General features: G+C 30.3%; 1 protein-coding gene across 2 annotated transcripts; it reads right to left on the bottom strand.

The window, feature by feature from the left end:
* Positions 1 to 9,992: 9,992 nt before the first annotated feature.
* LOC114406861 (ent-copalyl diphosphate synthase, chloroplastic-like) lies at positions 9,993 to 20,090 on the bottom strand. Of its 2 annotated transcripts, none has more exons than XM_028369694.1 (15): positions 19,882 to 20,090; positions 19,196 to 19,267; positions 19,001 to 19,092; positions 18,587 to 18,893; positions 18,108 to 18,291; positions 17,656 to 17,870; positions 17,151 to 17,271; positions 16,915 to 17,027; positions 16,411 to 16,637; positions 16,155 to 16,270; positions 14,053 to 14,151; positions 13,711 to 13,950; positions 12,251 to 12,374; positions 11,011 to 11,205; positions 9,993 to 10,381 (listed from the first exon to the last, which is right to left on the bottom strand). In XM_028369694.1, exons 1-15 carry the CDS (start codon positions 19,991 to 19,993, stop codon positions 10,148 to 10,150), a joined length of 2,451 nt encoding a protein of 816 aa, XP_028225495.1. In that variant the 5' UTR covers positions 19,994 to 20,090; the 3' UTR covers positions 9,993 to 10,147. The 2 variants fall into 2 exon arrangements, with proteins under 2 accessions (XP_028225495.1, XP_028225496.1); XM_028369695.1 differs by having other exon boundaries at positions 18,587 to 18,890; positions 19,882 to 20,089.
* Positions 20,091 to 21,615: the final 1,525 nt, after the last annotated feature.

Genomic DNA, 21,615 nt, shown 5'->3' with positions numbered 1-21,615 from the left:
GATGAACAAAAATATCTTGCGAGTATTTGGTGCAAATGTAATGAGTAATCAGAGCTAGCTTCTAGCTGACTGATCGGCCAATCAAGGTAATTTGTTGATTTCTTGTTCAGTAAATATGTTGAAGAGAATTTTGAGCACGTGTTGCATTGCATGTACGATAAACGGTACACTTGTACCATATACGTGAGACCCACTTGTTACTTTGTTATGCCTACGGCACATTATTTTGGCTGTTTCACTGTACAAACGGTTCTTGACAATTAACTGTCCAACTATGCTATATTCATAGGTGCGCATGCATTGATTTGACTGTTCAATAACTATGCTATGTAGTTGATGTCCACTTTAACTTTGTTCCATCTACAGCACACGTTTGAGCCGTTCCATCATTCACACAGTCTCTTAATAAATAAACAAATTAGACGTATCATGCATTCCTGAGTTTCTCATCTTTTAAGATCATCTAAATATTTATTCATCATCCAAGAAAAAAACCACTTTAGTCAGAATCAGATCGGTGGATACTTTGGATGAGATAGGAATGAATGAATTGGGCTCATTAATCTACTAGGTAGTGGTCCTGCTGGAGCAGTGGCCTAAACTACAAGTTTCACATGAGCCTCCAGTGGATCAAACAATCTATTGTTACGTGGTCAACTAAAATTTTCCCCTTTTCATATCATAGATAGAACTTTTTTTTAAAACTCAATTTCATGGCATACTAACCCAAAAGTTAATAAAAAAAAAAGCTCCGTTTTTTCGGTATGGTTGTATCCTTCTATTCATAATATTGGTGGACCAAGGTACATAAAATTGGTTAATAAAAAAGGTACCTCATATTGCTGGACCAGCTAGTGAGATAACCCAACAATAGACAAAGGTGTATCATCTACCGCCCGTATGTTTCCTGATTACACAACAGGTAAACAAGCTATAAAGGAGTTGAAGACGAGGATAAAAATGATAAGGAGGTAGAGAAAAGTGTCACAAATCATGGAGCACTAAATTATTTGACACAAAATTATTTCAGTTTAATTAGTAGTTTGTTTTGAATTCTTCGTGAAGTATTTAGAGATCTGTTTTTGTCCATAATAATCTTATCCCATTTTGGCCAAATTGTCTCCCGAAAAAGACATGTGTTCTCTATGAAAAAAAATGTTAGGATAATAACTAAAAAGAGAGAGCAACGAAGGGTTGAAGTAAGTGGGGCTGAATTGACCATTCCCAAAACATAAAAAAAAAAAGTAGTGGTGGGCACGTGCCTCATGTCATCGTGGGATATATTGTACCAAAAACCAGAGATTGAAGAAAGTGATACTGGGGGTTGGAGGGGCATTACCAAAATGGGTTACACTCCAAACACTATCTCACTCCCCCACTTTTGCATCTGATACTGATACGATGCCAAATCTGAGGATTCTTCTTCTCTCGTAGAAACCTCCACCTCTATCTTTGTCCAAGTCACGGGCCTCATGGCCATGGGGGCTTATTACTCTATACAGTTTTTTGCAGTTATTTCTGATAAATGCTGACCCCCTTTTCCATGATTTCAACGGCAAACACATGCAGGCCTCATGATGCCACCCATATGCTGTGTCATGTGTTTGTGACGAATTAAGTTCGGGATAGACTGAAAATTTGGATTGACGGGGACCTCACATCGATGTGTGCAAAACTATATACTAGCCATATGAAGATACATACTACTGAGCCCACAATCGTGTCTCTTTGAGGCCATTTTCACTTTAGGTGAGTGATTAGAATGGACGACCAAGTGGAGCCCTCAGTTCTCTGTGTGCCAGATTTTGACACGGGGGTACACTTATTTCATTGGCTAGCTACTGTCTTTGACAACTCAGTTATAAAATCTCAAAACCTTTATGGGAACAGCTTTTCACCCTTTTTATCTTTATAAATGTTTCCCATACTTTCATGCAACAATTAGGATTACAAATTTACAATATAGGTAAAGTATCATGTTGGATAAAAATAATTAACTTCAACAACATATAGCATATAAGTTAAAAAATTTATAACGTAAAATTATAAATTTAATGCCCAGTTTATCTTATTGGTCTCCTAGTAATTTAGTTCACAAATTTGATACTTCTATTTTGTAAAATCGTGTAATATTGATCCCAGACCATAATTGGACGTTGACCGTGTTAATAAAAATAATTAACTTCAACAACATATAGCATATAACATATAAGTTAGAAAATTTATAATGTAAAATTATAAATTTAGTCCCCCAGTTTATCTCCAGTTTTGAATTTGGTCTCCTAGTAATTTAATTCACAAATTTGATCCCCTATTTTGTAAAATCGTGTAATGTTAATCCCCAAGCCACAATTGGACGTTGACCGTTAATAAGTGATGTTGACTGTCATGTGTCACATTCTTATTGGATGATGACTGTCACGTGTCATCTTCTGATTGGATGTCAATCTCATGAAAGATGAAATAAATCGTTGTTTTCATTGACCAATAAAAACATGACACGTGACCGTCATCATCCAATAAGAACGTGACATGTGACAGTCAATATCACTTGTTAACGGTCAACGTCCAATTGTGGTATGGGGAATTAACATTGCACGATTTTACAAAATAGGGGACCAAATTTGTGAATTAAATTACTGAGGGACCAAATCCGAAACTGGAAATAAACTGGGGAACCAAAAATACAATTTTATCAATTTATAAATATAATATCCTAAGTTTTTGATAAAGATGATATAAGTTTAATTTATTTGTATAATTTGCTCGTAATTTATTGCTAAAAAATTTCAGAATATATTATTTTTCTTGGTCTTATAGTATTCACTTATATATTTATATTTTTGAAAATTTTAATTTTGTTCTTATATATCTATGATGGTTAATTACTCGTGCTTTAATAAATTATGAAAAATTAATAGAGAAATATTGGTTAAAATACAATGATAATTAAATTAAAATAATTTTCAAAGATCTTTTATAAAACGTCACAAATTTAATTAAAAAATATTAAAAATTAAAATTACAATAAACTTTTGCAACAATAAATTTATAAACTTTAGTTCAATGTGATAATGATGCATCTTTGATGTGGCAACTTGTGAAGTTTGCTACGTTGGTTCCACGTCACAACTCAGTAATGTACATCTCATGCAGTCATCATAAAGGATGTTAAGGTTTGAGTGTAGTGGAAAAGAAATAAAGGTAGATGTCTATTAGATTTTCATAAATTTTATAGTTTATATATATATAACGCGGATGGGACAACATGTGTGTTAAGATATCTGTATCCAGACTCATTCATTCTAATCAATTTTACGAATAAGTTATTACCTATACTCTCACTCACTAATTATATGAATAACTAACTACCTTATCATGAAGTAATTTTTGTAGATACCCGTAAAATTCATTATTCGTTATCATCCTTCAAGTAGGCAACACATTAGATAACATAATATCTATTTTTACTTGTTTTAACGTGGTCAAAATAAATTCTTTTAAAGCTTCTGTGGAGTTGATAAAGAAAAAGAGATAGAGTTTAACTTTATTATAACTATTAGTTACGAGTATTTTTTTTAAACTTACAACTACTTCACATATTGAAGTTGTTGGGGTTGACAAATCTTTTGTCGGTGAAAATTTCCTGCACACAATAGAATTAGAATTATTCACATGCACCCAAGACAGAGAACTTAGATAAAACACATTATATTAAGTGGAATACACCCCAAACTTATGTAGACTCAATCCTAAAAAGAAAAAAAAGTTTATGTGGACTCATATATAATCTGTCTTCCTTTCAACTGTTTGATATTCGAGATCCATTGGACCAAAAGTGAAATAAGATGTCCAATTCCGCATCTCTCGGATGCTCAAATAGTACTTTTGGAGTCATATAACTTACTAGTCAATATGATTTTAATTCCTATTTATTTAGCCAAAAAAAATTAAACCTTTAAAATTTATTTTCTAGTGATACTTAACTTTTTTTTCTTGATTATAACACGGTTAAATTAATTTTTTCTCCTTTAATTTGATTTGAATCTCTAATTTTTTCCAAGTTCATTAGATCCTTTAATTTTTAAAATAGATTTAATTAGATTTTTACTATCAATTTGGTCTAACACCATTAAGGATTCAACCACAAGAAGATGACAGATCACTAATCATGTAGGATTCTACCATTAACAATTTAGACAGAATTGTTGATCAACACCTAATTGAAATTATTTTAAAAATTAGAAAATCTAATTGAATCCAAAAAAAACTAGAGGATGATATAAAATAAAAAATTACAGGACAAAAAAATTAATTTAATCTTATAACAAGCCAATTAATTTAAAGGAGAGAAGGGGGAAAATTAATGGAAGGAAGAGGAAAAATAGGAAAGGAAATATATTTTATTTAGTATAGGAAGAAGAGGAAGAAGATGGAAAATCTCCATTTCAATTTTGGTGTTCCTTTAATATCAAAGGATTTGAGAGGGAGAAAATTAATTGAACTGAAAACATATTTAATGAAGGAAAATTATGTTTTAGTTGTGATGGAATACACAATTCAAATGCGTTTTTGTACAAATTATTTACACTTTTTGTTATATGTATAAACCTTAAAAACTTAATTTCATATTTTAGTTTATCTTGATTAATCCTTAAATCCTAAATCCTAATAAATTAATATGAAATTGTTTCATTTTAATTAGTGATTTTGAGTTGGAGTAGAGAGAAAATTTTATTTTTCTAGGAGATTTTTTCCAACTTCAACAAAAACTATGTATGCCTATAGTCTTCTATTTGTAAAAATAAAAAATAAACAAGAACTCTAACTAGCTAGTCATACAATATAACAATAAATTATTCTTTTCACTTGAAGTTAATTTAAATTCAATCAATACCTGAGAAGGTTCCTTCCCAAGTGAACCTAATCATCTCTAATATATGATGTAATTTCTATTTCGGTTCATCATCAATAAAGATCCAGCTTTACCATAAAAAAATTTCAATCACATTTATGAGAACCAGCTCTCAAGGTTTTAACGCTATGTCCCAATGACGAATGGCCAGAAATTTCAACATGATCTCGATTTGCGGTTGCTACTACGGCGGTGGATTCGGATTTTTTCTTACTGTTGTTGTGGAAACAATCCAACTTCGTTATGAGAGTGTCTCTACGGTTTCTAAGTTTAATTTTTTCTTTCCATCAAGGAGAAGAGAAGGTGGCAGCTTGGGTGGAGGAGGTGACGTACGGTTTGAAAAAGATGTTTCTATTTCTGTTCTTAGCATACATAACAAAGCAAACTGATATACTAATGGAATTAGGCTCATCCCTTAAGCAATGTCAAAATTTATAAATAGAAAAAATGTAATTCGAAAGAGAGATTAGTCATCATTAGAATTATCTCCGGCCAATCAATGATACATGTAGTCTAAAAAAAAAAAAAAAAAAGTTAAGCCCTGTAACTAAGGAAGCTGATGAAGTAATAATTTGCCTTTTGTTTTTTCATACGTTGCTTTCCACATTTGCGGTTATGTCCACGAAAAACCCGGAAGATTGATTATAAGATGTTACATTAGACTTGTCTATTACCAGCCTCAAAAGAAAGTGGCATGGGTAGAATTTGTCATCCGATTAATTTCGTAATATAAGTCTTCATTAATTGACCTCTAATTTTATAGAGGGCACAAAATTTGTTATATATATGATCGACAAAAAGAAAATACATGCAAGCAAGCACAAAAGAGCAAAAGGACAAAGAGGAGGAGCCAGTGGGCAGGGAGATTATGAAAACAAGTGTGCACCATATATAAGAGATCTTGATAATGATAATATGGGAAGGAGCTTGTGGTGAAGATGGGATGTGGGACAAGTTCAGGGAGATAGGTGGGGAACTCAGCATGGAAGAGTTTAATCGGAGACGATATGGTGGGCACTGGCTGTGCTGTGCTCTTTTCCTTTTCCTCATAAATTAAATAATTATGTTATATATGTTATTCGAAAGTTGCACCTTGGTGACTTGTTGGTCATGGGTTCGAATACGGAAACAGCCTCTTTGCATATGCAAGGGTAAGGCTGCGTACAATATCCCTCCCCCATACCTTCGCATAGCGAAGAGCCTCTGGGCAATGGGGTACTAAGTTTATTTATGTTATTGTCAAAATTTAAGGGCTGGGATTTAATGAGGATAAATAATTTTGATTTACCAAAGGGAATCTACATAGCTTAATTGGCCGTTTATAAATTTTTTATATTATCTTTAATTTTTATGGATAAAAAATTATAATTTATTTACTATTATAAATTAATAAGTTAAAAGTAATGTTAATAGTGCATTAATTATCTGATAATTCATTCTAATATATATTTATCATTAATTAAAATTTATTAAAATTACAAAATACAAAAAGAGACTCGTTAACTAAAAAATAGATCTATAAAAAAATTATAACTTTCAATATATTTTAATCCATAACAAAGTGTGTATTAAAAAAAGTGTGTTGCTTTGCTAATATTTCTTTTACATTAATAAAAAACATTATTACTATTAATTGATTATTAAGTTAATAGAAATTTCCCTTAAAGAAGGTTAAGAAAAAACCCCACCAATTTCAGCAAGAACTCGCAGGTGGAGTTTATATGTCGCCTATTAATATGTAGAAAAAAAAATTGAGAATCAAATTCAAGTCATAGTTAGTGTGAGCAGAATACTCCATCAGATATATCTTAAGCCTGAGGATTTTTTTATTGATGATAGTGAAAATATCAATCATGACTTTGATATCGAGTTGGAACTTCTAACTTTAATGAATACGCTAATTATGATATCATGCTGGAAATAAATCAAATTTATATAACTTTTCAATTGGAATTAGCATAGCAATATCTACGTGAATAATATAATTTTCAAACATTAATGACTTAGATGTAAATTATTTAAATTATTTATTGAAAAATTCATTGTCTCACATGGTATCAGAACCTATCCTAAATAGATTCTTATATTTGTTATACTCTAGACAAGGAGTCTTAAGCGTGAGAAGAGGTGTAATCACACCTAAATAGAAGGATGTGTTGAAAGTCTTACATGACGGGTAGTTCACATTTGAGACCTATCTCAAATGGGACATGAGAAAAATAGTGCCCTAGATAAACTATACAAGTGGAGAATAATCCTCACCTAATAAGCTGGTTTTGTAAGATTGAGTTAAGCTAATGAAAAATTCACTTTCTGACACTTATTAATAGGTTGTTTAATGAGTTCTCTCGCGAGGAATTGTGACCGATGTTTCCCTATAAATATTTTTGTTATTGTTTTGACTCATTCCCCAAATTAGCTCTAATACTTTCTTCATTAATAATTTAATGGCTGGGATTTGAGGTAGGTAAATAATTATGATTGATTTACCTGCTATAAATTATTTTACATTATTTATAGTAAAATTTACATTATTTATTAATAAAAAAATCTAATTAAGAATCAAATTCAAATCTCAGCTAAGTGGAGTGAAAAAATTTGACTTATGGTGTCAACCCCCCTTGTTAACATAGTCTTTCTCTTTGTTTACATACCATTGAAAGTTTCTTCTCATTGCCGCATTTCCTTGAATTATTAGATTGTACGTTGCAGGGCAATAATAAATAGGTGATTTGATTTTGAGCATACTCCTTGACCCTAATTCGCTCATTGTACAGTATTTTGACATACTTTGTTGACATATGATGATGGATTTTAGTGGGGTGGATGATAATGCAATTTTGAAATGACATTGTCTAGCTCTAAAATAAATAAGTAAACGTATATTTAATTTTCTTTAATTTAAAATGTATCTTGATCTTAATATGTTAAAATTTAAAAATAAATATATTTTATTTATGTTGTTATAGATAGATTTATTTAAAAAATGAGTTGAGATGATTTTTTAAGTGTGTTAAGAACATTTTCTAATTGATAATCATAAATTAATTTACTTGAAATGATGAAAATATGCTTTTGGCTTTCCTAATACAGCATTTTCGGTTCAGATGAATTTTGATGGTGGATATTTCTGTAATGGGAATTCAAATGTAGGATTTGGTGAAACTCCACTTCATGCGAAAGACCAACCCACCAACTTTGTCACATGTTCACAAGCGCGACCTTGTCTGCCATTTTTATTATTGCCAACTTTTATGAAGATATCATAGGACAAACAGGTCAAAACATATCTCACCTTCATTCTGAGAACACCTTAACGTGGTTCACTGCTCGATTCTATGATAATATTCCACTGTATCTAATCTCCATTCAAGTTGGGTCATGTTGAAAATTTAAATTAAGTAGCACTGTATAGGTCACGTACATCATTGCTTTATATGTTATCACAACAATAATTATAGCTCTTGGGTGATGTAACAAGTATCATTTTCTTGTTAAGAGAAGGGCTAGCATTCACACAGGGATGACTTGTAACTCACTTAGCTCTAGTAGTCCATGTTCTTTTGTCAAAGTTGATATGAATTCCATATCTTATGATTCTTTTTCTTTTGTTAATTTCCAATGACATTTAAAAAAGTTCGAAGTCTCTTATAGTAATAATCATAATCTACCTTTACCTATAAAGATTTAAATCTTGCCTATTTCTAACAAAGAGTATCTTGGGATTCTTTTTCTTTATCACAACAATAATTTTGTCGCTTGGCCGTTTACATAATGGTTACAAGAGTATCTTGCCTATTTCTAACAAAGGTGCGTACAATTCACTTTAGATAAAATTATAAACAGTATATTTATAAAATAAAACTAAAATGAATAGAAAAATAAACAAATTAAACTTCTCACATAAATAAAATCTTAACTTCTTTAAATTTAAAAATTCTTAACGATGGGTTTTATTTTTAGTCGAATTATATACATGTTTTTTATTTTAGTTTTAATCGTCAGTCATGGAAATGACATTAATATATAAGGATGGCAATAACAACATTAGTTATTTGTTTATAATTAAATTTTAATTTCAATGATGTATTATTTTTATTCTTAACCTAATTATTGTTAGGAAAGACCATTTAGAAGATAACTGCTCAAACTTGAATCACACGCAATTTTATCCAATTGCAATTACTAAGTTCATTCTTAGGCACCATAGGATCCATAATTTTTAAAATTTGGACCGATGGGGAATCAATTGTTTGACTAGGTTAGATCTTTAGTTGGACGGAACATGTCATTGACTCAGTTTGACCTGATTGATTTTATTGTTGAGTTGATAATCTGATCTAGTTGATTCAATGAACCAATTTAATTAAATTGATTGATCCAATATTTATTATTTTTTAAAAAATAAAGATGTAATGAAAATAAAAATATATACGGTATACTTAATGAACAAAGAACTTGTCCAATCTGTTCATCATTCTTTACTCTCTTTTAATGTTATGTAGTTTGATCTTTTGATGAGTTTGTATGGGTGTCCATAAAGTTGGGATGCATACATATCTTTTATAGATACTACACTAACTAAAAAAAAAAAAAAATGAACGCAGGACTTGAAAATTGTTTAATGGATTAACTTATTATCAAATTATCATGATTAATTATTAACTTATGATACAATTAATACATATATTTATTTTATATTACATAGTTCGTATGGTTCAACTAATAATTCATTAGTTAGATTAGTGATCTATTATCCAATGTCTCGATCGAATCAACAATTGATCTGATTTTAAAAATATTGAAAGAATTTATCAAGTAAAAGATTGTTCATTAAGTAAGAAAGATGACGTAAAGGAACCCATGAAATATAAGTATATAATTTAGGTAAACTCTATTCTATTTACACTAAATTCACATCATATGATGAATAAAATTAAGGTAAACTTAATTAGATGAACTTATTAAGTTTGTTTGAGTGTAACTCCCTTCAAATCTTTTAAATATGATCATAGTTTCAAATATTATAAATAAACAAATATGATTTAAAGAAAAAATTCTACTAACAGTTGCCAAATAGATTTTTCAAGGAAGATTAACCATTAATAAAACTAGTGAATGTTTCATATATACATGGAGCCGCAACAACTGATTTTTTTTTATCATTGCAGGCGGAAAATATTCACAATGATAAGTTGGAGTCTAAAATCTATTCAAGAAATACAATATGATTTAAACGACTTCATCAAACAGAACTTTGGCAATATGGAAGTTGACGGTCCTTGAATCACAAAAAGCTGTATAGTAAAAACTCTTGGCCACTGTGAGGAAAGTATTCTTGATATTGAAATCAATGCCAGTTGGAGATTTTTGGTGCACCAATTGCACGAGTTCTTGCATTTTTGACTCTTCTTCTTGGGTGATCATGCTGTTTACATTCGTGCCGCTGTTGCTGCTCTCAAGTTCCTGATGGATTTTATTCACAAAAATACAAATGTTACTAACAAACTAAACTATGCTCCATATTAAATCAAAAAGATATTATTACTTAAAACATAAACGACAAAGGGCACCAAACCCTGAATATCGTGCATAGTGCACCACTACACTAAACGACAAAGTTTTGTGTTGGATGCTGTTGAATTAAGAATTTCAGTTATGCAGTATACATAGATGTAAATGCTCATGTTCACAGGTTCTCAATTATGACCATTTTGAGAAAACTAAATAGCGTGCCCAATAAAATTTGCCATTGGGTATTTGGGTTGATCCCTTTCTTTTGTTTCCTTTTCTTTTTACAAATTTTTTCCTTGCTGTCGTAAACCCGTTTCCTTAAAGCTGCTGAGTTCACTTTCCTAGTAATAAAAATCCAAAGAGCATACTATATCTGTGCAGCTTTTTAGGTACATTACAAGATTGCGACACTGGATTACTAGCATGCTTTTTTTTTTTTATATTATGTTTTATGGGAAAGTGGGAAGGTAAAAAAATGAATGCATTAGAAGCATGGAGCCAAAAGATGAAGGTTTGGAAAGTAGCTAGCTAGCATTTGTCGTAGGTATAGGATATGTTATAATGGTTGCCCTGTCACTGACCTTGTCCTTTTGGTGGCAACGAAGTTTATTGCAGAGATTGTTAGTGAGTTGAAGGAGACTCTGATACAGTGGATCCGACACTTGATCCTCGGAAATCCAATGCCCGCCACATAGGTTTATTGTCTGCGCCAAAAGCTCGGCTTGTCCTTTACATTTGTCTCCTTCCCGATGCCAACTCGAAAGCCACTTTTCCCACTATAATAGCATCACAATAACCAAAAAGAAAAAAAAAAATCAAAATATTAAACCAGTGTTTATTGAAAAAATATTCAAGTCTCGGTGGATTACAAATAATATAGTACTAGCATAACTGAAACATTTTATAAGTTGATTTTATAGCATTAAATTATATTTATAATTCAAAATTTTATGATGATGTCAAGGTTAATCTTAGATCTATTAAAAGACTTTCCACTATATTTTCTAAGCATCATATTTAAAAATGCTGGATGTAATAAGTGAAAATATTTTTCTTCTAAGCCGATTTTATAAGATTTAACAGGTATTCTGATTTGGTGGTTGTATTGGTCAACTAAGGTTTGATTCTCCATTTTTGTTTTTGAATTCGAAGCCACGATTCCTTTTCAGTCGGCGTACGGTACCATTGGTTACCAAATCATTATATTTGTGAGAAATGTCAAAGGTGACGGAGCCTCAACTGAATTCTTGTGCAAATTAACTATTTACTTTTTTCTTTTCAAAAGGTAAACAAACTCGTAAAAATGGAACTTTTACCTAAATTTATTATTTAAAAATACTAACAATACACTTTAAAATTATTTTTCAATCACTTATGGCAACTACTCTTATGCTGGGTCCACTCAATGTTTAGACCCATACTTTCTTCACAGACAACACCAGATTTCATCTTATATAAAAATAATAGAGTATAATTTTTATGCACTATAGTGTAATTTTTTCATAATATTAATCAGTCAAAAATTAAATTAAGTATAATTTTTAAAATAATATTAAAAACTTTATAATAATTTTTTCTATAAGTTGTCAATATAAATACTTTACAATATCAATACATATATACTATTTATTCAAAATAATATTAAAAAATAATGTCAAAGAGTTGAGAGGGTAATGTAAATAGCCTGACTCTTGTTAATTTGCATTAAAATAATCTATCACATGTTTGACCAAATATAAGGTACCAAACTACCAATAATAAATTATCTCAATTCACATTAATCAAAAGAGAAATTTGTGATCAAATTATAGTAGTACTCACATTGCGATGCATGTCATATCCAATTTCATGACCGTGAGACACGAGTATATCCCACGAGATTTGATCTATGGTGGCAACCAAAGTCTCAGCGAGTCCATGTCCTGTTCTGTTCCTGTTCAACCTCCTGCATTCAAACACAAAAAAATTGTGTTCAATTTCTCATCAGTCTGCAAATGAACATTTTCGAGGTAGCAAATATGAATTCGGTACTTATAGCTCGCACCCACTAGATTGAATTTCCATAACATTAGGTTGAAATAGATAGTTCAATTAATGGTTATAGTAAATTCGTTGTAGAATAATAGTTAAACAAGGATACAACTCCACTCTGGGTGGACTAGGGATTTTGGTGTCTACAAAATGATTGGGGAACAGAGAGAAAGAGAAAGGTATTTGTCACACCGAACAGAACTTTGGTTAAAAGCCTCCCACTTTATTATATGTTGTCCATATCAAATAGGCCAATCTAATAAGTTTATGTGCATGTTTGGATACCAACCACAATCAATTTTAGCTCCTAAAACCAGGGTGAATAATTGAAAAATCAGAAGCAATACAGAGTTGCTTTGCCCTTACTGTGAAGAAATAATCGATGTGCAGTGATCGTACCGCAAAACCTCACACACTCTATGATGGTCCCAGCTATATATCTTGTTCCCTTATATGGCTGAAGGATTAATCTTGAAGTTCAACACTTCAATCAAAATCTCTTAAAATTTAAATTTACACATAACTTAATTTCAAAAGTTAGTTCCACAAAAGTGTTTCACTCAAAATTTCTTAGAATTTGAAATTAGACGACCTAACTTATGATCAATAATTACACCATAACACACGATACAATAATTTCATCAAAATAGATTTTAATACCATCTCAATTCTTAAAATTTAAGTTTAGATTTTAACTTCAAAGCAAGTTATTGAAGTGAAGATTCTCTTCTGGTTATACTCTTTTAGTCATATTTTAACTAAGAAGCTCAGTTTCTTACTTGGCACCCGTGGGGCCTTTGTATAAATAAGGCTCAGGTAGATTATATGTATATAAATAGGTACAAAAAAGAAACGGTACATACATCTCTAATCGTACATGACCAACAATGACCCAATTAAGAACCATGATTATATAACAAAAAAGGAGTTGTGTATAAGTTTCATATTTAATCAAGACTTAATTATATTTTTAGTCTCACAACTTGAGTCTTATTTTTTTTTCAAAAAAAAAACATTTTTGTCTTCCAAACTTTACAAAAATGTTTTTACAAAATTCCACAACTAAAATGTTTTTTTTCAAAATTGATTTTAGTCTCTAAACAGTAAATTGGAGGAATTATTTTTTTTAAAAAAAAATTGGAAACCAAAATCAGATTCGTCCTTAATTTGAGAGACTAAAAATATAATTAATTCTGTAATTAACATGGCATGTTTCAATATTTATACAAACGGGGAAGAGCATGATTTACCAGCCAATGGAGTAGTCTCGCCTGTTAAGACAGTCACTGAATTTTTTCATGAAAGCTTTCCTCATTTCTGCATCACTAACATAGGATGTTATGGTCTCAAGTAAGATACTGGTTTGTGCCCACGCTAGTCTCACACGAGACTTTTCAGGCTCAAATATGCTTGCTGCTGCCACAAAATAGGCCAATAGAAGCGTTCTTCTGTTCATTCCAAACTCCTCCAATCTAGATTCTGAGTACCACCTGTTACATGTCATTTAAAAAATGGAAGTATAATAATGTCAATTACATTATAGAAACTGAAGCATTAATTATATAGATTGGAATAGTTTTAGTTGCTCTTACTTTTGAATTCTCCCCCACTCTATTAGATGCAGTGCCTGGCAATTGTTGTAATCTAATTTAGCAAGCTCGAGATAGTTATTGTTGTTCACATATGCCATCCTGTGACGAAAAAGGTAATTCAAGAAAGATATTAATTAGTTAAACATTTGCTTGATAAATTCTAATTATATAAAAATTTGAGGTATACTTTCACCATAAAACCTATTAAAATAAGTTTAATAAGTCTTGTTCTAATAAGCTATCACAAAAGTATTAATTGCTACAAATTATAAAAAAAATTATAAGAGTCATAAGCTTAAATAAGTTCTATGAAACTCTTTCACATGTCCGAAAAAGTAAAGAGAAAAAAAAATTATATACTGTATCATCTAATCAGATATTATTATTTATGATAAGTTTATTAATTTTCATAAAATTATTTTAAAAATCTTATTAATAATAATATAAAATTATTTTATATTATTAATATATCATCTTTTAATTATAAATACTTAAGTAATATATATTATTATTTTATTATTTTTCTATTATATCATATATTATTTTTTACATTTATATTTTTTTAATTTTTATTTTACTAGCTGTGAAATAACATATAAAGTGCCCAACAATCATTTCGTCATCTATTTATGGGAAGTAATACTTTGACACCTAATAAGCTAGCACACATATAGTGAGAGAGCGATTAAAAAGAAATATATATAAATATTATAAATAATATTATGTGATGAAATAGGGATAAAGAGAAATGATGGACGTTAAATATATGTTTAAAAAATTGAATATTAAAAAATGGAGACTCTATGTGATAACAGTGTTATACGAGACTGTGCGTAGTCAAATACTAAAATCTAAAAGGCTTTTATGTGACAGTCAAAGAAAATTAAAAAGTCTTATGTAAAGTATTCGAAATAAATTATTACCTTTTTGTTTTTGCTATAAATTTACTTTTTTATATTTTACTTTTTAGAGAAGTGGGTCGAAATTCAAAATGCATCGAAAAAAAACATTTGTTCCATATTAATACTGTCCAGCCGTCATTTCATGTTAAGATAATTTGAATTTTTTTTCTTTGTTTTTTTTTTTTAATTTATTATTATTATTATTATTCTCCTTTCACTTTTCCGTTTATTAAAAAACTTTATATTTCATGAGTTCCAATGCTAATTTTTGGTGTTCTAATGCTAGTTTATTAGTAGTATTATATCTATCTGTCAGAAGGAATTGATGATCCAACAACCAACAAATATTGCGCTATCAGGTTGAAGTCACAAACTGATTTTAAGAAAACTATTTGCACTCTCATCCTAATTAATTACTTTGATCATATGTTAATATAAAACGCCTTTAACATGCTTCATTTTAGTTTATTTGATTTTATCTAATAGCTCTTAACTGTTAAAAGTCCCAAACCGACAGTAGTTGATTGGAAGCTTGTGATCTTAGATAAATTTACTTGAAAGATAAATAGATTTACTTAACCACTACCTAAGTTTGAAAGTTAATTCCAAAATTTCGTCCGAGTAAAGACTTTCAGTGAAAGACAAAAAAGAAAGAAAAACTCTTTAAAAAGTTTTAATGATTTATAAATAAAATATGAATCATGTGACTTCACATTCGGATAAATAACCATATTAACTACTAATTTGTATTAGTTTTTTTTGACAACCAATTTGTATTAACTATTCACGTATTCAAGGTAAAGTATTATCTTATAATGAATTAGGAGAAAAATTAAATATTAATCATTCAAGGTAAAGTATTATCTTTGTGCATTTAATTTTTTTTTTTTAAAAAAAAAACTTGCATGAACTTTACTTGATAAAAAAATGCATCTTTCTTTTTCACGTGAAAGAGTGTTTTAACAAGTTCTCATCCTCTCTTGTTAACTATTTAAAAAAAAAAAATCCAAGATTATGTGAAGGTACAGGGAAGCACAAAATCTTTGCACATGGGCAGTCTCATAATTTGATTTTATTTTTGGTCTGATAATAAATTTGGTTAGAATGTGGAGTAAAATAGAATCTAGAATCCATTTGGAATAAAGTGGTGTAGTCTGTGTTGGGAAAGAAATGTTATTATGGGATGAAAGTGCGAAGTACCTATAAAGGGTTTTGCCTATCCACACGTCACTCTCACCGCCGTATTGATCAATGTAGAATCTTGTCTCCACTCGAGGTAGGCTTGCATACCATGGTACGTCCAAAGCATACGCAACCTGCACAACACAGAATCTCAACATTAGTATAAACTATATAATAAAATACAAAAAAATACTTAATTGGCCACATATACATGCAATTGCATACATATACATCAAGTGGTCCAACATATGACATCGATTACACCATTACCCACCTCTTCTGCCAGGTTCTTCATTATGATCCATTTATCTACAAGCTCATTTGCTGCTCTCTTCTCCTTCAAAAATTTGGCAGAGAAGTGCTTCCCGTGCTCAAGAATTCTCTCTCCCGGGAACATGATTTGTGTGGCCCTATACAGATTAAACATTCCTGTCACTGCTTGTGTGGTCTGCCCCGTAAAGCAGAAAAATTCACCATTTCTCTCAAAGTTCTTGAACACATCTGTCAAATATCAAAACCAGTAGTTTATTAAATTACATATTTATATTTTAGTGTATAGATTTATGATATAAGTAAAATTATATTATCATTTTCTTGTAAATAATACAATAAATTTATTAACTTTTTTAATAATTATCTTAAAAATTAATCTAAAGTATTAGTGATTGATTTTGTATTAATTGACCATCTAAATTTTTATTTTGGCAGTGCGTAATTATTATACTCTGAATTTAATTTGATAAATGTTGTTATCTGGTCAACCAATTAAAACACTTACCGGCTGAAACTTGGTAACCGTGTAATCTTAATAGTCTGAAACCCATTGCCGTGTCATCAATGTCTTGAACATTTGAATTTCTTGCCCAACAAATACCCTTTTCAGTCCAATATCTGAAATTTTGTTTATATATATTAGAATTGCGTAGTGTGGCAGCAGACCTCTGTTTCATGCTCGGTTAATTCGTTTCAAAGTGTTTTTATTAAATATTAATTTGAGGGTCATTATTGAATTACCTGTAAACATAACTCAAACAGTCCTTGATCTCTTGCTGAAAATACTGAGATATTCCTAGACGTTCAAGCCTATCAACCACCCAAATATGTTCGAACAAATCCACTGGATACACGTTTGGAACTGATACAAACAAACGACCATAAACCAAATTAGTAAACATAGTATTACATAGAAAAGAGGGAATGAAGATTGAATTGCAACTGATATAAACTAATTCAGTACTTTTTTAATTATATATATATATATATATATATATATATATATATATATTGTTACAATCAAGGTTTTAAATTGTGATAGTTTTGTCATATTTCATAATGTTGCAAAAAATTGCAGACAAATATAGCTGACACAATACAGTCATCATCAGCTTATACTTTAAAACTTTAACGTTGTGGCCGAAATTGTAGTCTGATCTTATTGTATAAAACCTCGTGAACGATATATAATATATCAAAGAAGGAGGTGAATAGAAGAAAAAAAAAAGTTAAAATGGAAGTTTACCTCCCCCATTGAACCTCTTGACCACTTTATTCAAGTAATTGTGGCAATTTTGGTCCTTAGTTTGCATGAGAGCAAAGGCTGTGGATGACGGAGAAAACAAGAAAGACCCGTCTTGAGACTGCAGTTTTAGAAGTTCTTTCCAGTCAAGGCCTGACATCCCTTCCAAGCTATGAAGGAGACTTGTGGGCACTTTATGCCTCATAGCTCTTGGTATTCTATCCCCACCAAAAGCCCCACAACACAATAATGACACACACCGTTAAAGGTATTTTGCAGAACTTATAATAAAAAAGTGTTAGAGTGATCGACTCTTATATAAATATACATATATATTTTATACTTTCCCAGAAAAAGAGTTTGCGAGATAAGGTTGCTTTGAATCTATTATGAAAAATAGACATGGGCAAATGACAACTCGCTGGCAAGCATCATTATGACCACAACTAAGGTACCTTGTGAGTTTTACGTTTCTCATTGCGAAGATTTTATTAAGGATTGGGGAATTGTTCGGCACTTCAATGTCCAAGCCACGAGCCATGTCAAGAAGTGATGGAAAGGCTACTTCAAAACCAATTGGCATATGCTCTACATTCTCGTTCTGAAGCTTGCCAAGATTCTCTCTAAAAAATGCCATTCCTGTGTAACAACATTAGCAAAACACTCATTAGTCATTTTGGATCATCACAACATTGGTGTAAAATATTCATCAACTTTACTGATGACTAATCTTCACTGGAACTTGATTTATCATCTTTGATGAAGCCTTTCTTTTCAATCACAAAACTTAAACTTGAAACCTTGCTTAACAGGATGGAACTTATTACTGCTCAGACAAACCACTAGTTTGGTAAACTGATTAGTGATTAACAATGATCAAGTTACCATATGATTACAAAATAAATAGAGGCTAGTAATTATAATTCAATTTTACCTTTCTCACACTTTTCAGGGTGCATATTCCATGTTTTTAATGCAATAACACAAGCCAACGTGTTAATAATCCGATCATGGGCTGAGAATAATTCCTTATCACCCCATGAACCATCGGGGTGTTGATTTTTCGCTATCCATTCTAGACTCGATGGAAATTGAGGGACACCAGTTCCATGAACATCTTCTATCAGAGCAACCCAAGCAGTGTCATAAGCAGATACTGTTATCTCTCCATCTTCCATGGAACCCAATATTGATTTGATAGTGTCCACTCTCTTCTTGATCTCATTTGCCACCAAAGCCTTCTTTTTAACAATGTTGTATTAACCATAAAAGAAATGGCATATGTCAAAAGAATAATAATAATAAAAAGGAAAAAAGAAAGGCACAAAACAGAGAAAGTTTAAAGCACCCCAATGTCTTGCTCCTCTTCTATGTCATCTTCCACATTAATCTCACGAAACTTTAACGTTGCTAGACTACCCTGAAATATGTCTGAACATTCTGCATAACGCACAACACAACATTGGTTTAAGCACGCTTTACACAAAGCAATTACTATTAAACTATATTTAATTAAAAGTAAAACTAAGAAACTCTATGATACCTTGTGTTCGTGGTTTGGATATTGCTCTGCATCTTATCTCTTGTTTGTCGTTAGTCTCAGACGACACGGCACCTGTATATATAAAATGATATAAATCTTTCACTAAAATCACTTTGGTTCGTTGATATTAAGTGCTATATTACTTTCAGCTTCCAGTGAAAAAGTTCGCCACTCTTTTTTGGGTGGAGGAGAAAAAACAAGAGACAGCGCATCTAACAACTTTAGCCTTGTTGAAATTGAAATCTTGAGGAACCAGAATGGCTATGTTCTTAACGAAATTATTAAAAATTATTAAGCTCCTAATCATAGCAAAGGAAGCCATGCACATATATGCCAGGAGAGAGTATCACCAGTGAAAGAAAATAAGTGAGGTTGGTGAGTAAAAGAATAGATAACATAATATTGTGATAATTCTTTGATGAATTTTTTGCACCATTTGGCTTCTTTAGTTTTCTACAGAACAAGTTGCAACTATCTGTGCTTTGACATTCGTAGGTAATAGGATGTTCTGATCAACAGAAACTTACAACTTACAATCTTAAAAAAGAAAAGAAAACCAAAGACACAGTTAAAAGATTGACAAAAACATTATTGTGGTAAGACAAGTTGAATCAACGAGAGATGTTGATGATTCATCACCGGGTATAAGAAAATGAATTGGCGAAAATATTGCATAGTAGACTTACCCAGAGAGGATTTGGAGAAGTGGTGAAGAGAGATAGAAGAAGAAGAAGAAGAAGATGTTAAAAGGAAATGGTTAGAAGAAGAGAAAGACGGAAGGCGGAAGTGAGAAGCCATGGAGTGTTTGTGTTGATTCAACAATTTTTTGTTTCACTATGGAGAGAAAGCCAGAATTTAAAAGGCCCAGAAGAGGCAAGCAGCGACAGAAATGACTCCCAAGAGATTCCCGCTAATGGTTGCATGGCATCATCTAAAACAAAAGGGTTAAGGGCACTGCTGTCCTTTTCCTATTATGAGTTTTCCTCGTTTCTCTCTTTTTTCTGCAGCTTATTAACCCCATTGTAATAATTGACCAAAATGGATTGTTTTTGAAAGTAAATAGCAAAATGGATTGTTTTTCAAACTTTTCTCCACCAGGTGGCCTTCCTCTGCATAGTATTACCAGATGATTGAGTGGGTTGGTGACACCATTCTCGTGATTTTCTCTTATCATATGTACTTCTCCAATATTAGACACTCTTAATTTCATGTGTTGAGAATCATTGTTTTTGGGAAATGACAGACAAAAAATTATTTTAGTTTGTAGAAAAAATAGTTCTATATATGATTACCTTAACAAAACATTATTATATATGGTCATCATTTAGATTTGTACAAAAAATAATTTTATTTAATAGTTTAATACAAAATAGTATAATAAAATTATATATATATATATAGAATATTTTTATGTAGAAAAAAACATGCATGTTCCTTTGCAAATTTAATGTTGTGATTTATTTAGTTTGTAGAAAAAAATAGTTTTATATATGACCGAACTTATTAAAAATGATACTTTCCATTATTTAGTTTTGTAGGAAATAAATTGTTTTAAAATAAAATAGATAAATTTTTAGTTTTATAATAAAATTTAATAAAAATATACTATGGTCATTTTTTTACTATATTGAAAAAAATATAGTTCTATACAAATTTAATGCTGTGATTTCTTAGAAAAAATTAGGTTATAGAAAAATATAGTTGTTTATCATGTTAGTTTGTAGAGAAACATTAGTTTTATATATGATAATGTTATTAAAAAATCATTGTTGTTATTTTTTAGTTTTGTAAGAAATAAATAGTTAAAAAAAATTGATAAATTTTATTTTAATATAAAATTTAATAGAATGGGATGAAGTCATCCAATCTAGCGTCACATATGTGAAGCCATGCAAGATGATATTATCAAATCAAAAACTGGTAAAATCTTAGTCTAATGTTATCTGAGTGAAATCATTTAAAGGATTGCTACTAAGTCACTTGAATCATCTAAATTGATGACACTCTACAAAATCGTATCATTTAAGTGGAGAGGAGTTAACTGACATTACCAAAATCTTATATACCTAGAATCACCCACTCTGATAAATAATTTGTAAAATAACCCATTTTAGAATTTACTTAAGAAAAAATAACCCATTTTCATCAATTACCCCATTACTACTTACTTACTGGTACTAGTACTGTAATATATATATATATATATATATATATATATATATATATATATATATATATATATATATATATATTGTGTAGTACATGCAGTAAATATTTCTTTCATGCGTCCAACTTTTCAATATTTTCAAAATCAGATTGATTTATTGAATAAGTGAAAGATATTGATTAAAAGTTAGTTGGTTTCACCATAATTAAATTATCACTGAACAAGTAGTAATGAAATATATATATTTTTAACA

The sequence above is a fragment of the Glycine soja genome, chromosome 3 (genome assembly GCF_004193775.1).
Source record: "Glycine soja cultivar W05 chromosome 3, ASM419377v2, whole genome shotgun sequence".
In the NCBI taxonomy this organism is placed as follows: Eukaryota; Viridiplantae; Streptophyta; class Magnoliopsida; order Fabales; family Fabaceae; genus Glycine; species Glycine soja.
Note: the sequence above shows the minus strand (reverse complement) of the source record. Positions and strands in the feature narration are given on the sequence as shown.